This window comes from Oryx dammah, unplaced genomic scaffold (genome assembly GCF_014754425.2).
Source record: "Oryx dammah isolate SB20612 unplaced genomic scaffold, SCBI_Odam_1.1 HiC_scaffold_4, whole genome shotgun sequence".
Lineage (NCBI taxonomy): Eukaryota > Metazoa > Chordata > Mammalia > Artiodactyla > Bovidae > Oryx > Oryx dammah.
The window spans coordinates 11,048,330-11,061,994 of NW_024070188.1; the positions used below are offsets into that span (position 1 = coordinate 11,048,330).

The 13,665-nt window shown below is 39.6% G+C and overlaps 1 protein-coding gene across 10 annotated transcripts in view; it reads right to left on the minus strand.

Annotated features, from left to right (window-relative positions):
- Positions 1 to 1,935: 1,935 nt before the first annotated feature.
- The window catches only part of SNAP91 (synaptosome associated protein 91), a 168,389-nt gene continuing 156,659 nt past the window's right edge, over positions 1,936 to 13,665 (minus strand). For 7 of the 10 annotated variants that reach the window (XM_040238963.1, XM_040238961.1, XM_040238958.1 and 4 more), the window contains 4 exons: positions 10,685 to 10,768; positions 9,555 to 9,659; positions 5,303 to 5,405; positions 1,947 to 3,349 (listed from right to left, as the gene is read on the minus strand). In XM_040238963.1, coding sequence (XP_040094897.1) covers positions 5,313 to 5,405; positions 9,555 to 9,659; positions 10,685 to 10,768 — 282 coding nt within the window. In that variant the 3' untranslated portion in view covers positions 1,947 to 3,349; positions 5,303 to 5,312. Of the gene's footprint in view, positions 3,350 to 5,302; positions 5,406 to 9,554; positions 9,660 to 10,684; positions 10,769 to 13,665 lie in introns of all 10 variants that reach the window. The other 3 variants (XM_040238956.1, XM_040238966.1, XM_040238964.1) reach the window with 3 other exon arrangements.

The window sequence follows — 13,665 nt, forward strand, 5'->3', positions numbered from 1 at the left end:
GTAACATTTGACAATAAATGCACTATAAGAATTATTCTTCAGTCATCAGAAATATGGTAACAGCTGAGCAGTATCCAGGTAAGTGGGAAGGCCTCTAAGAACTAACATTATTCTGTTTATCCTTCAGACACATGCCTACTGAAGTGCTAGTTGTTGAAGGTTTGAACAAGAGAAGACGTTTCCTGCCTTTCATGCTCCCAAATGGCCAGGGCAGAAGCCACCTTCCCAGACAATGATAACACAGTATGTCAAGTGCTGTCAAGGCTGATGAAAGTTGGGCCCTGAGAAGAGGAAGGTGGGAGCCACGATGGACAGAGGAGTGAGTCGCACCGTGCGGTTGGAGAGGGGATTTAGGCAGAGGGCCATGTGTTGGCTGGCAAACTGACACCTCGTGTGAGCGGTAGTGTGGTCACAACCCAAATAGTGTACTTGTGCTCACGTGTGCATGCATGCAGAACCCAGGTGAGGTAGGACAGGCACCCTTACCACGTAGAAGAACACCATGGGTAAAACAGACTTGTGTTGAAGGTTCTCCAGAAAAATGAGTTGTTTGAGCAGAGGCCCTTATCCAGCATCTCTTCTATGACATAATTCTCCCAAGAAGGACATGAAGAATCTTGGCACAGCAATGTTTCAGTGTCCAATTTAAAAATAATTCTCTTTTATCTTTGCCTATCAAGAATTTATACCACATGGGCTAATGAACAAAGAATATTAAAAATGCAATGCTAAAAGCTTAAAATTATTTATAATCTGAAATACATTTTATTACAATATGCCTACAAAGTAACATATGATCATACTATAATCTATAAAAATCATATTATATAATCAGATACTAGTTTCTGAAAGCTAGTTCTCAAGACAGAAATCCTAGGTAACTCAGGGAAAGACAATTTAGAAATAGAAATATGCTTCTATTTGAGGAAAAATGGTTTCCCTGATAGCTCAGTTGGCAAAGAATCCACCTGCAATGCAGGAGACCCTGGTTTGATCCCTAGGTCAGAAAGATCTGCTGGATAAGGGATAGGTTACCCACTCCAGTATTCTTGGGCTTCCCTTGTGGCTCAGCTGGTAAAGAATCCACCTGCAATGAGGAAGGCCTGGGTTTGATCCTTGGGTTGGGGAGATCCCCTGGAGAAGGGAAAGGCTACCCACTCCAGTATTCTGGCCTGGAGAATTCCATGGATTGTATAGTCTATGGGGTCACAAAGAGTCGGACTGTGACTGAGAGACTTTCACTTTCTATTTGAGGAACATTTCTATTTGAGATTGGACTACTTTTTGAGACATTGTAACAATCTAGTTCTAGGCATCAAGTCATGCAATTTTACTAAAACTGGCTAATCTAGGCTTTGTGTCTGAGTATCTGTGCATGCCAGTGTGTGAGTATGTAAGTGAAGTGAAAGTCGCTCAGTCATGTCCAACTCTTTGTGACCCCATGAACTATCCAGTCCATGGCATTCTCCAGGCCAGAATACTAGAGTGGGTAGCCTTTCCCTTCTCCAGGGGATCTTCCCAACCCAGGGATCAGACCCAGGTCTCCCACATTGCAGGTGGATTCTTTACCAGCTGAGCCACAAGGGAAGGCCATGAGTATGGAAACTATGACCCCAAATCATTAACTCTTCAACTTCCACAGAAAATTCATGCGAATATAAGAATTGCATATTTTTAAAGAAAGTTCATCCTTTTCTTTTTTGAAATATGGGGTTTTAATTTATTTGGCAGCAGCCATGGAGTCCCAAGTTTAATGACAGCTGATTAAAATGGGTTTTTTTTCCCCCTTACTTTTTTATTGAAGAAGAATCAAAACTGTTGGCACAGACTGTATTTCTCATCCTAAATGGTTTAACAGTTGCAATATTTTGTATATGATATGTGTGTCATCTGAAACAGACTTTTTCCCATTAAAAATAATCAAAGAGAAAAAGATGATGTTTGCATTTTCTTTGTTCAAGGTGTTTATTGCATCTCAGAGGGCGTACATGCACTGGACTTTTGAACTGAAATACAAAGAAAAGCCATGTTGAAATTGGTTTTAGGTAATTTTCCCCATTACAGTGTATGTTATCCCCACAGTAAATTCAGATACAACCACTTTTAAATGGTACCATACATCTATTGAGTAATTTGAAAAAAAGGCAAACACCTTTCCAACCCAATATGCTTTAACAAAGAGCGGCCAAGCCACTAGCAACACTGATCAACAGTGACCTCATGTATGCATCAACATCGTAAGCCAAGCCATCAGCACAGACAATATGACAACAACTTAAAAATTAAAGAATACAGTATGTACAGTAAAGAATACAATTCTCTGATTTCGTTTAAATTCTAATCACAATGGTACAACAAAACCTACTTGGAGCTCAATTGAGGGATGGAAGAACACTAGTCTACAGAACACACAAAGAAATACTAAATTAACAGATGTACATAAACCCCACAAGAAAATAAAAAGATTTTCAGTAAACTTTAAATTACAGCTATACCTTGCGGTGCCTTCATAATCACTTGAATAGCACACTTCTAATTGCATTTTCACAGACAAGATGGAAACAGACCATTTACTTTCAGTGCACTGAATCAAGAATGAACAAGTAGGTCAATTTAGAGGCAAAACCTGTCAAACATAATTAAAGTAGATAATTTAATACAGCAGTGATTAAATATGGGCTTCTTCCCATATGATTTTTCATTCTTGATTAAGGTAGCTTTGAGGGGAAATATTTATTATGGACATTAACCTTTATATTTTTTTTAAAATAAAATTTCTTAACATATACAGTGCCACAAAAATAAACATCTCCCACCACAGCTGAAGTTCCTGTGATTGGAAAAGTGTACTCCACACCGAAAAAAGTTCTGTATATTTAAGAGTGTTTTCCTTACTATCTGATATTATCACACTATATTTGTAACGCAGATACAGAAGAAAAGAGAATTTATGGGGAGAGTTCAGGTGTGTCCAAAAGTTATATATACATTGAAACCTTCAAAAACACAGACACGTCTTTCCCAATGGCTCACCACACAACAGCTGCATCATCCATCCATGGGCAAGGTCCAGAGAGCACTAAAGGCATCAGAAACATCCATTCATTGTTTACATCACGCAACACACAAAGAACCCACATACACTACAACTCTGAGAGTAGGGATAACAGCTAAGGTAGTACACATTCCTAATGTTCACTTTCACAGCTGTGCTACACATTTTGGAAGAGAAGTTATGAATAAGCATTGGGATTGGTACTGGTGGCTCCCTTTGAAACTCTGAGCGTCAATTTTATTTGAAGTCTCCAAAGTCATTATTTTTTTTCCTATTCAGTCACAAAAATTGCAGCTGTAAAGACAAAGAAACACTTGAATTAGAAAACAGTATTACGTAGTTCTCAAACATTTTACCTTCCTTGCAATTTTACTTCGCTGTTTTACACAGCAGGTCTTCATATTACCAAAGTCACATTTAAACACTTTTCACAATTCTTGAAGACAAGCTTAAAATTTCATTCAGGAAAATTAAAAAAACATTTTTTTTTTCAATGTATAGCTTCATTTTAAGTAAGCAAATTCTATTGGCAAAATTTGGAAATTGGATACTTAGAAAGTATCCAATTTCCAATTTCTAAGTATACTTAGAAAAAATCTTAGCAAGACATTCAGTATCAATTAAAAAGTTAATCTTAAAAAAGGGCAGTGAAAAAAAGGGGGGAGGGCAAGGACTCCGTTTCCTGGGGTTCTTTTCAGTTAAGGTTTTCAAGGAGCCACTAAGTACTTGTACAAGTGACAGAACAGAGAGGGGAGACATCCCCAGTGATGTAAAGCCTTCATTTACATGCCCTCTCCCCTCGCTGCTATCTCCCGTGCTGTGTCATCTCTGCCAGGAACCCCTTCCTGGGGTCTTCAGGCTTAGGCATGGCGGTAACTCTCCTTTGTAACACAGTCTGCGTCTGTCCCTCTTTTGACTGAATCTGAGAGCAGAGGGTGTCTCAAGCACTTCTGTTTCGGGCAATTCTCAGAATTCTAGCACATGCGGACAGCAACATTTCTGAATAACAAGTGCTGCTTCCTGCTGCACTCTTGGCCATTTCTGAAACTTCAGCTGCTAAGAAATAAGTGCTTGTTGTCTTATTTATGCATCTACATGATGCTTACCTCAGCCCAATCCAGCCCAAAGTGGAACAGAAAAGTTGGGCTCGAGGAGAATTACTTGGCTGAGATGTCAGGCCTTAAAATGATAAATTATTAATGTTGTATGAAGAAAAAAAACCACAAGGCAGAAATCCACAAAATTCATCGTAGGCATCAGAGGAAGTTTAAATATATATATAGAGTAGATGTATGATAAAAAGAACACCAGACAGGGGTTCAAAAACTTCAACACTCATACTTCTCTTCCAGTGTGACCCTGGGCAAATCACTTAATGCCAAGGGACAGTTTCTTTAGCTGTGAAATGGAGGCCAAAGTATCTGGCTAGCTTATCCTGCAGGGTTTGATTTCCAACAGACGTGATCAAAGAGTTAATCACTGGGAAGAATGAAAAATACTGTGTAAATGAAAAGCATCATAACTAGTGTTTACCCACATTCAGCAAGTATTGGGTTGGCCAGAAAGTTTGCTCTGGTTTTTCTGTAACATAAAAAATTTGAATGAACTTTTTGGCCAACTTAATATTTGTTGAGAAGCTATCCACTGTGTCAGGTTCTGGGGTTAACAGCAAATCGTCTTCGTTAGTTTCCTTCTATAAGTCCACTATTAGCCATAATGTAATTTCACAAGTTACATTAGAAATTTAAAACTAGAATGTTAGAAATGAAAATTTTGCCTGAATGCAGAGATACAAAGGGTAATAAATCTAAGCTTTACTTGATGAGGCCAAATAAGAATAAGCAAAATAAAATTACAATTGTCACCAAATATATTCTTAGTTTCTAAATGAAGTATTATAAATGTTACCTTTCTATAAATTCTAGTCATTATAGAATGCAGTAGTAATTTTCTAATTTATGAAGTAGCTTGGGCAAACTTTTGCTTTATTAGTATAATCTGTGTGCTTTCCAGGGTAAGGACAATTTGGAGATTTCTCTCCCTCTTAGTTTTGCAAATTAAGAAAGATTAAAAAATCACTGACAAAGATAGCTTTCAATATGGATTTCAAAAGCATACACATTCAAACAATTATTATTATATATATGTATTAAAGACACAGAAGTACAAACATTATACCTAATAAAACAGCTAAGCATAGCATAGGTCACTATTACAAGCCCACAGGAAAAGCTCAATATTAGATACCTTAAATTGTTTACAAGAAATCCTTGATGTTAAGATCCGCTAATGGGTCCTTTGCTGGAGGTTTCTTGGGACTCTGAGAGGCAGGTGTAGGGCTTGGAGAAAGCTAACGAGGAAAAGCCAGCCCAAGACAGTGGAAACAGAAAGCAAACAGAGATAGATAAGCGTTAGGCCAAGCACATACCACAGAAAACAAACATGCAGAAGATTAGATGGCTAAAAGTTTACAAAATCTACTTTGTTCTACTTAGTCACAGGGTTGTTTTGGATTTTGGATTTAAAAAACACACTTCAAAGGATATTGGCTTTCTTGAAATTATTTGACATCAAATTTAGCCAAAGTAAAATTTGAGGACTCTTGTAGAACAATATGGATATTAGTTAGGGAAGATGTGAAAAACTAGTCACATTAAAGCTATTATGAATACATAGTGAAAAAAACAACTTCTCTATTCAAAGCATTGTGACTTTGAGTTATTAGTACCTCTAAACTAATAAAGGAATATAAATGACTTTTCTCAGAGTGAGAGTGAGTTTGAAGGAAAAATGGAAAGAAAACAGCTTGCAGAAAGTCACTTAAGAAATTACTTTAAAATATTAGCTAAATAGACTAGAATTTCATATAAAGTATTTTAAGTGAACACTGTCAAATCTGGGGGCACTGTTTGTTTTCGGATGAGCAAGTAGTCTAGTTGCGAATGTCATGGAATTCCAATCTTGCCTATCCAGCTTGTAGGGAAGATTAATTATTATATACTACAGAGAAGAATCATACTAAACCTGAGGCAAAAGCAACCAAAAATTTACTTACCTTGTTTCTGTTTAATGAATACCTGAATTATTTCATTGTGTGACAAACATAAGTTTTGGGAACAGGCTTTTGCCGGAATGTTAGGGTTCAAGGCCTTGAAAAATGTCATGGAGTCTACATAGAACAATAACTAACATGTATCCTTTGAGCTAATTAATCTTCTATGCTTGTAACAAGATGGAAACTCAGGAACCTGGGACTGAAGGGCAGGGATGTATGTTTTCTTTTTTGGTTCTGTAAACAAAGCTCCAGAAATAAGGAGTTTTAGATTTGTTCCTTTGTCCAGAAACTATTGATTAACTGTAGTAAGCATCAGTCAAATTTCAATTTTTAAAACTGGGATCCTAGCTCATGGAAAGGCCAGGAAAAAATAAATATAAAGGGTCAAAGCTGTTTGGAAGATAAGAAACTCAAGGACTGGTCCATAATTAATAATTAGGTGATACGACACTGTGACACGGACCTACAGTGCAAGAGTCCACACACCACTAATGGAAAATGTCTATGTCTTCCAAAGCTACTGACTCATGTTTGCTTTCTTATCTGTATTGATCAGCTATGATTCTTCTCTGATGTAGGAAATACAGCTTAAAGATTGTATAACTATGGCATACCATTTCCCAAATTACCATAAATTCAATTAAGTGATTAAAAGACTGTTTTCATTGTATCATCTATTTTTCACTTTCATCCTTTGAATTAAGTAAACAAATTGATGCTTTGCAACACTGGCATCAAGCAGGAAAACTACCTTATATAATAAAACTGTATTGTTTCTAAAGCGTTCAGCACACCAAATACAATAAGACTTTTAAAAATCTCAGTGACATCCTTTCAATTTCTGTTTTTCAAAAAGGTGGCAGATAGTCATGGATATATTTAACCATCAAGGAAATATTCCTAAGTGAGATTCTTTCTTGGAATTTAAATATATCTAGATTGACTGTAATCCCAACTATGAAACCCAAAACTTACTGCCATATCCACTCCCCACCCACCACCCTCCCACCCCAAACAACTTTAGGTAGCATTCATTATCTCAGAGCAGAAGAGAAAATTCCTCAGGAAGCCAGTGCTTTCATGATGGCCTTGAAGGCTGGAGTCTCTTACATTTCAAATTTATCTTTTTGGACACCCACCATCACTCTCCTGGTCATTATGGCTTTTGAAGGGTTAAAGTAAAGAAACTGAAGCCAGTTTTGGGAACAGGTAAAGAATTTAGAGATGATTCAAGGAAGAAAAGGGGATTAAAGTACTCAGAAGGTTCACAATAGGATTCCTATTGTGAGGCTGAGACAATATAAACACACACGTGATAAACTTAAAAATATACAACAGAAGTGAAACTGTTTACTGATATAAATATAAAATATCTTAGAACCATGTGTTTTGAGTTCTCAGCATGGTGCTAGTAGTTATAATGTTCTTCCTCCATCCTAAACCAATTTCTCATAGTGAAAACTTCTTTGGTTCTACATATTCCTTCACTTGGGCCAGGCATTTATGAGAGGAAGAAACAAAGGGTTGGGTTAGCAGCACTGCGTGTGTATCCTCACACAGTGTGAATATCATTATCAACAGCAAAACAGTTCAACAAGGTGCATTTATTTTAGCATCTTTGCAAATAAAGGTAGCACTCTGTATAGTAAGAAACTTGGCCTCATCTAAAGAAAGGTTTGCCCTTTGTCCTGGACCCTGGTCGGTAACTTTTAAACCTTTGGAATTTACCTAGTACCGGGAATGTCTTTGTTATTCAGAGTGGGTTTGTGGCACCACACCGGATAATTTATGCTAACTAGGTAACTCAGGGTTGGGGGCTGGCCATGCCAGAAAATCAACCATGTGATTAAACAGTTCAGTCTTCGGGCCCACAGGATATGAACTTGACCTTCAGGGAACGGGGGAGGCTGGAGAGGGAGTTCAGCCACATGAGACGTAATTCAGTTAGTCATCCCTATATAATGAGAGCTAAATAAAAACTCTGCGTCCTGAAGCTCAGGTAAGCTTCTTGGGTTAGCAGCACTGCGTGTGTATCCTCACACAGTGATGCCGGCTGGGTAATGCATCCCTGAGGACAAGGAAGCTTCATGTGGGATCCTCCCAGGCTTTGCCCAGTGCGTCTCTTCTTTTGGCTGGATCTGTTTGTGTCTTTTCACTATAATAAAACTGTCATTGTAAAGTTAGTGCTTCCCTGAGCTCTGTGAGTCCTTCTAGAAAACTGCCGAGTCTGAGGGTGGTCCGGGGAACCCTTAAATCTGCAGGCAGCTGGTCTGAAGTGAGGGTGGCCTTTGGGACCTGAAGGGGCAGATGAGGGCAGTCTTGCGGGAACTGGTCCCTCAGGCTGTGCTGCTGTTGCTGCTGTTGAGCCACTCAGTCGGGTCTGACTCTCTGTGACCCCATGGACTGCAGCACACTAGACTTCCCTGTCCTTCACCATCTCCCGCAGTTTGCTCAAACTCATGTCCATTGAGTCGGGGATGCCATCCAACCATCTCATGCTCTGCTGCCTGCTTCTACTCCTGCCCTCAATCTTTCCTAGCAACAGGGTCTTTTCCAATGAGTTAGCTCTTTGCATCAGGTGACCAAAATAGTGGAGCTTCAGCTTCAGCATCAGCCCTTCCAATGAACATTCAGGATTGATTTCCTTTAGGATGGACTGGTTTGATCTCTTTGCTGTTCAAGGGACTCTGAAGAGTCCTCCAGCACCACAGACAGGAAACATCAGATCTTCAGCACTCAGCCTTCTTTATGGTTCAGCTTTCACATCTGTTCATGACTACTGGAAAAACCAAGGCTTTGACTAGACAGATCTTTGTCAGTAAAGTCATGTCTCTGTTTTTTAATATGATGTCTAGGTTGGTCATAGCTTTTCTTCCAAGGAGCAAGGGTCTTCTAATTTCATGGTTGCAGTCACCATCTGCAGTGAATTTGGAGCCCAAGGAAATACACTGTTTCCATTCTCCCCGCCCCCCACCCCATACATTTGCCATGAAGTGATGGGACCAGATGCCAAGATCTAGGCTTTACAGTTTAGCAGACTCACTGCAGTTAGTGTCACTAGTCTTGGGCAAACTTAGCAGGAGTATGGTGTTCCTAACCTTAATTTTGGCTAACTCTAGGAACACGTAGCAAGACAATGGATTAGAGCTACTCATTTTTTTCCTGGAATAAACGTCTAGATATTTTAAACACCTGGTAGTTCTCAGGAAACATTCCAAATTAAGGAAAGGCATGGAGGGACCTCAGGATAGTTAGTTTTTTCTACCATTTCCTTTAAATGTCACCATGTCACCACTGTTCATCTGTCTTCCTTGTTCCCTTTATTTCTTCCCAAGCAACAAACATGAAGATGGCATCAGCTAAAAACATTTTTAAATTGTTGGTCACATGGCAGTTTACACTTATAAATTAACGTTATTCTTCTGTGGACATTTAAAAACTGACCTGTGTGCCAGGTACAGCTGCAACTCCAAAGGGTGGCCTCATCATGGGCTGTGCAAACATGACAGGCTGCTGAGGCATCATGGGCATGCCTGTCCCCGCCGGAGGCTGAAAAAAGCAGAGGGGTTCACAGTCTGAGGGGAGTCCACTCTGGCAATGCCCTGACGTTTATGTCTTTCATACGTTAAAGAAAATTTCGGAGGAATCCAGGTTTGTGAAAAAGTATCACTTGTAATTTTTTACAAAGATGCTTACTTACTTAAATTTATTTTTATTTATGTTTTTGGCTGTGCTGTGTGGCATGTGGGGATCTTAGTTCCCCGACCAGGGACTGAACCTGTGTACCCTTACAATGGAAGCATGGGTTCTTAACCACTGGACTGCCAGCGTGCACGCTCAACTGTGTCTGACTCTTTGTGACTCCATGGACTGTAGCTCGCCAGGCTCCTCTATCCATGGGATTTCTGAGGCAAGAATACTGGAGTGGGTTACCATTTCTTTCTCCAGGGATCTTCTCAACCCAGGGATTGAACCCGTCTCTCCTGCATAGGCAGGCAGATTCTTTGCCACTGAGCCTACCTTGGAAACTCCAGACAACCAGATAAGTTCCTACAACTTGTACTTTGTTGTGAGGCTGGCAGATGGCAGGGAACCACTGAGGTGCCTGAGAAGCCTCGCTGGCCAGACAGCATCCTTACCCCAACCAGGCCTTGCTGTTGTTTATCTATCTTCTGTATGTATAGTTCTTAAAGAGGTAAAGACTTGTTTCTTTATGGGAAATGGTCCTAAAATTTGCTAGTGATAAAGTGGCAAGTGAAAAGTCAGTATACTGATGAAAAGTTGATTTTGATGATTGACCTAAGAGCCAGGTCACTGGTTTGGTAAACAGTACTCCAAAAATGACATTATCAGTGCACTACAAAATTTATTTTGATGGTGGAAAATTATTTTAAGTGTCTTATAACTGACTTGATCATGTCCTGTGTAGACTACTTAATGTCTAAAGCAGATGACTTAATTTTTAAATTTTACTCTTCTGCATTATGGGAAGAATTATATTCTATAGTTAATCTGGGATTTGGCAAAGTCCTTAGAAGTATTCATTACAATTTTTAAAACAGGTCATCACTCACCATTCCAAACCCTGCTCCAGGTTGTCCGACAGATGGGGCTCCAGCAACAGGAGGAACTGAACTGGTTGGAGGTACAGCTCCTTGCTATCAAAAAAACCACAAAACACATACAGACACATACATACATACACACACACACACACACACACACACAAACAACAAACAAAAGAACCAATATAATATGGCTTTAAAAGGACAGAATATAACTTTTAAATGCATGCTCTTAAGTATGTGTAAAGATATAAAGAAATCTCAGATTTCAGTTTTCAATTTTAAAAATAGGCACTAGCACCACGCTAGTGATACAAAGTTACTAACATGATGTTCACCATTGTGGAGCTATTGGGGCTCAGCTTATGCTCTCTACCTACTTATGCCACCTTCAATGTAAAGAAGTCAAATTTTTCTAAACTTTTTTGTCTAATCATTATATTCTCCAATAGGCATTGAATTAGAAATTTGAGGAATGCTTTCATTTACATGTTTAAAGCTTGGTTTCCATTTCCCCTCACTTAAAAAAATTAATTTATTTTTTAACTGAAGGATAATTGCTTAATAGAATATTGTTGCTTTCTGCCAAATATCAACATGAATTAGCTATAGGTATACATATGTCCCCTTCCTCTTGAACCTCCCCTCATCTCCCTCCCCATCCCACCACTCTAGGTTGTTACAGAGCCCCTATTTGAATTCCCTGAGTCATACACCAAATTCCCATTGGCTATCTATTTTACATATGGTAATATACGTTTCCATGTTACTCTCTCCATATTATCTCATCCTCTCCTTCCTCCCCCCGTGTCCATAAGTCTGTTTTTTATGTCTGTTTCTCCATTGCTGCCCTGCAAATAAATTTATTGGTACCATCTTTCTAGATTCCATATATATGCATTAGTATACATGGGAAATAGATGGGGAAACAGTGGAAACAGTGTCAGACTTTATTTTTTTGGGCTCCAAAATCACTGAAGATGGTGACTGCAGCCATGAAATTAAAAGACACTAACTCCTTGGAAGAAAAGTTATGACCAACCTAGATAGCATATTCAAAAGCAGACATTACTTTGCCGACTAAGGTCCACCTAGTCAAGGCTATGGTTTTTCCTGTGGTCATGTATGGATGTGAGAGTTGGACTGTGAAGAAAGCTGAGCGCTGAAGAATTGACACTTTTGAACACTGGTGTTGGAGAAGACTCTTGAGAGTCCCTTGGACTGCAAGGAGATCCAACCAGTCCATTCTGAAGGAGATCAGCCCTGGGATTTCTTTGGAGGGAATGATGCTGAAGCTGAAACTCCAGTACTCTGGCCACCTCATGAGAAGAGTTGACTCATTGGAAAAGACTCTGATGCTGGGAGGGATTGGAGGCAGGAGAAGAAGAGGACGACAGAGGATGAGATGGCTGGATGGCATCACTGACTCGACAGACGTGAGTCTGAGTGAACTCCGGGAGTTGGTGATGGACAGGGAGGCCTGGCGTGCTGCGATTCATGGGGTCATAAAGAGTCGGACATGACTGAGTGACTGAACTGAACTGAACTGAAACAATATTTACAGTCCACGGGGTTGCACAGAGTCAGACACGACTGAGCGACTAAACCACCACCAGCCAACCATACAAAGGTTCCCTGGTGGCTCAGTGGTAAAGAATCCGCCTGCCAATGCAAGAGACACAGGTTCAATCCCTGGATTGGGAAGATCCCCTGGAGAAGGAAATGGCACCCCACTCCAGTATCCTTGCCTGGGAAATCCCGTGGACACAGGAGGCAGGCAGGCTACAGTCCATGGGGTCACAGAGTCAGACACGACTGAGCGACTAAATAACCACCAACCAACCATACAATATTTATCTTTCTCTTTCTGACTTCACTCTGTATAACAGGCACTAGATTCATCCACCTCATTAGAACTGACTCAAATGCATTATATTATATGGCCGAGTAATATCCCATTGTATACATGTACCACAGCTTCTTTATCCATTCATCTGTCCATGGACATCTAGGTTGCTTCCATGTTCTAGCTATTTTAAGTAGAGATGCAATGAACATTAGAGTACATGTATCTTTTTCAGTTTTGATTTTCTCAGGATATATGCCTCGTAGTGGGATTGCTGGGTCATATGGTGGTTTTATTCCCAGTTTTTTGTATTATTCTTTTTTGTGTTATATTTTCTTCTGTCTGACTTTTGACTGTTGTACGTTTGTACAAAGACCAAAATTAATTCCAAGTTTTAGGAAGCATTTAGAAGACTACACATAATACTGTTCACATATCCCATTTCAGGCTCAGGTTTGAGAGTTTTCAGTCACATACTAAAACCCCTAATACTTCCCTTAGGCATAAAATTAACCCTACTGCAATCCCTTGAACTTTACACTGTCCTCCAGTTCAGATGTAGCCTTGAAAATAACAACACACATTCCCAGGAATAGTATCACAAGGAGCAGAAAATATTTTAATTATTTGCTTTGTCTTGTCTCTTGTCTAGGTGGCTTCCTAGGAACACTGGCTCAAAAGGCTTATTGTTATCTTGCCAAACTGAGAACCCATCTAGTGCTAAAGCTATTATCTGAAGACATTTGTGGAAAATACTTAAAGGGAAATTTTTCAGTTGTTGCTGTATCAGATAATGGATACCAGTCACGGCAAATAGCAGCCTAAACAAAAAGCTCGGAGGAAAGGCTGGAGAATGAGATGCTTTGAGGATTAAGGGTTTGAAAAATCCAGACATCCTCCTGGGAAATTAGATAGCCGTGCACATGCCCAGGGCTATGCGCATACTCCGGAAAGACTCAAGATGCCTCTGGGCTGACTTGGAGGCTTTAAGCAAGCAGTAGTAATTGCTAAGGTAGAGTTACAACCTGCCTGGTTGAGTCTCAAGTCACGCCTAACACACACGCAAAGCCCCTCTGCAAATACCGGGAGATATTTTTGGTTCCAGGAGCTTAAGTAGTATCTGTCTAATTCTCAGCTGAGCAAG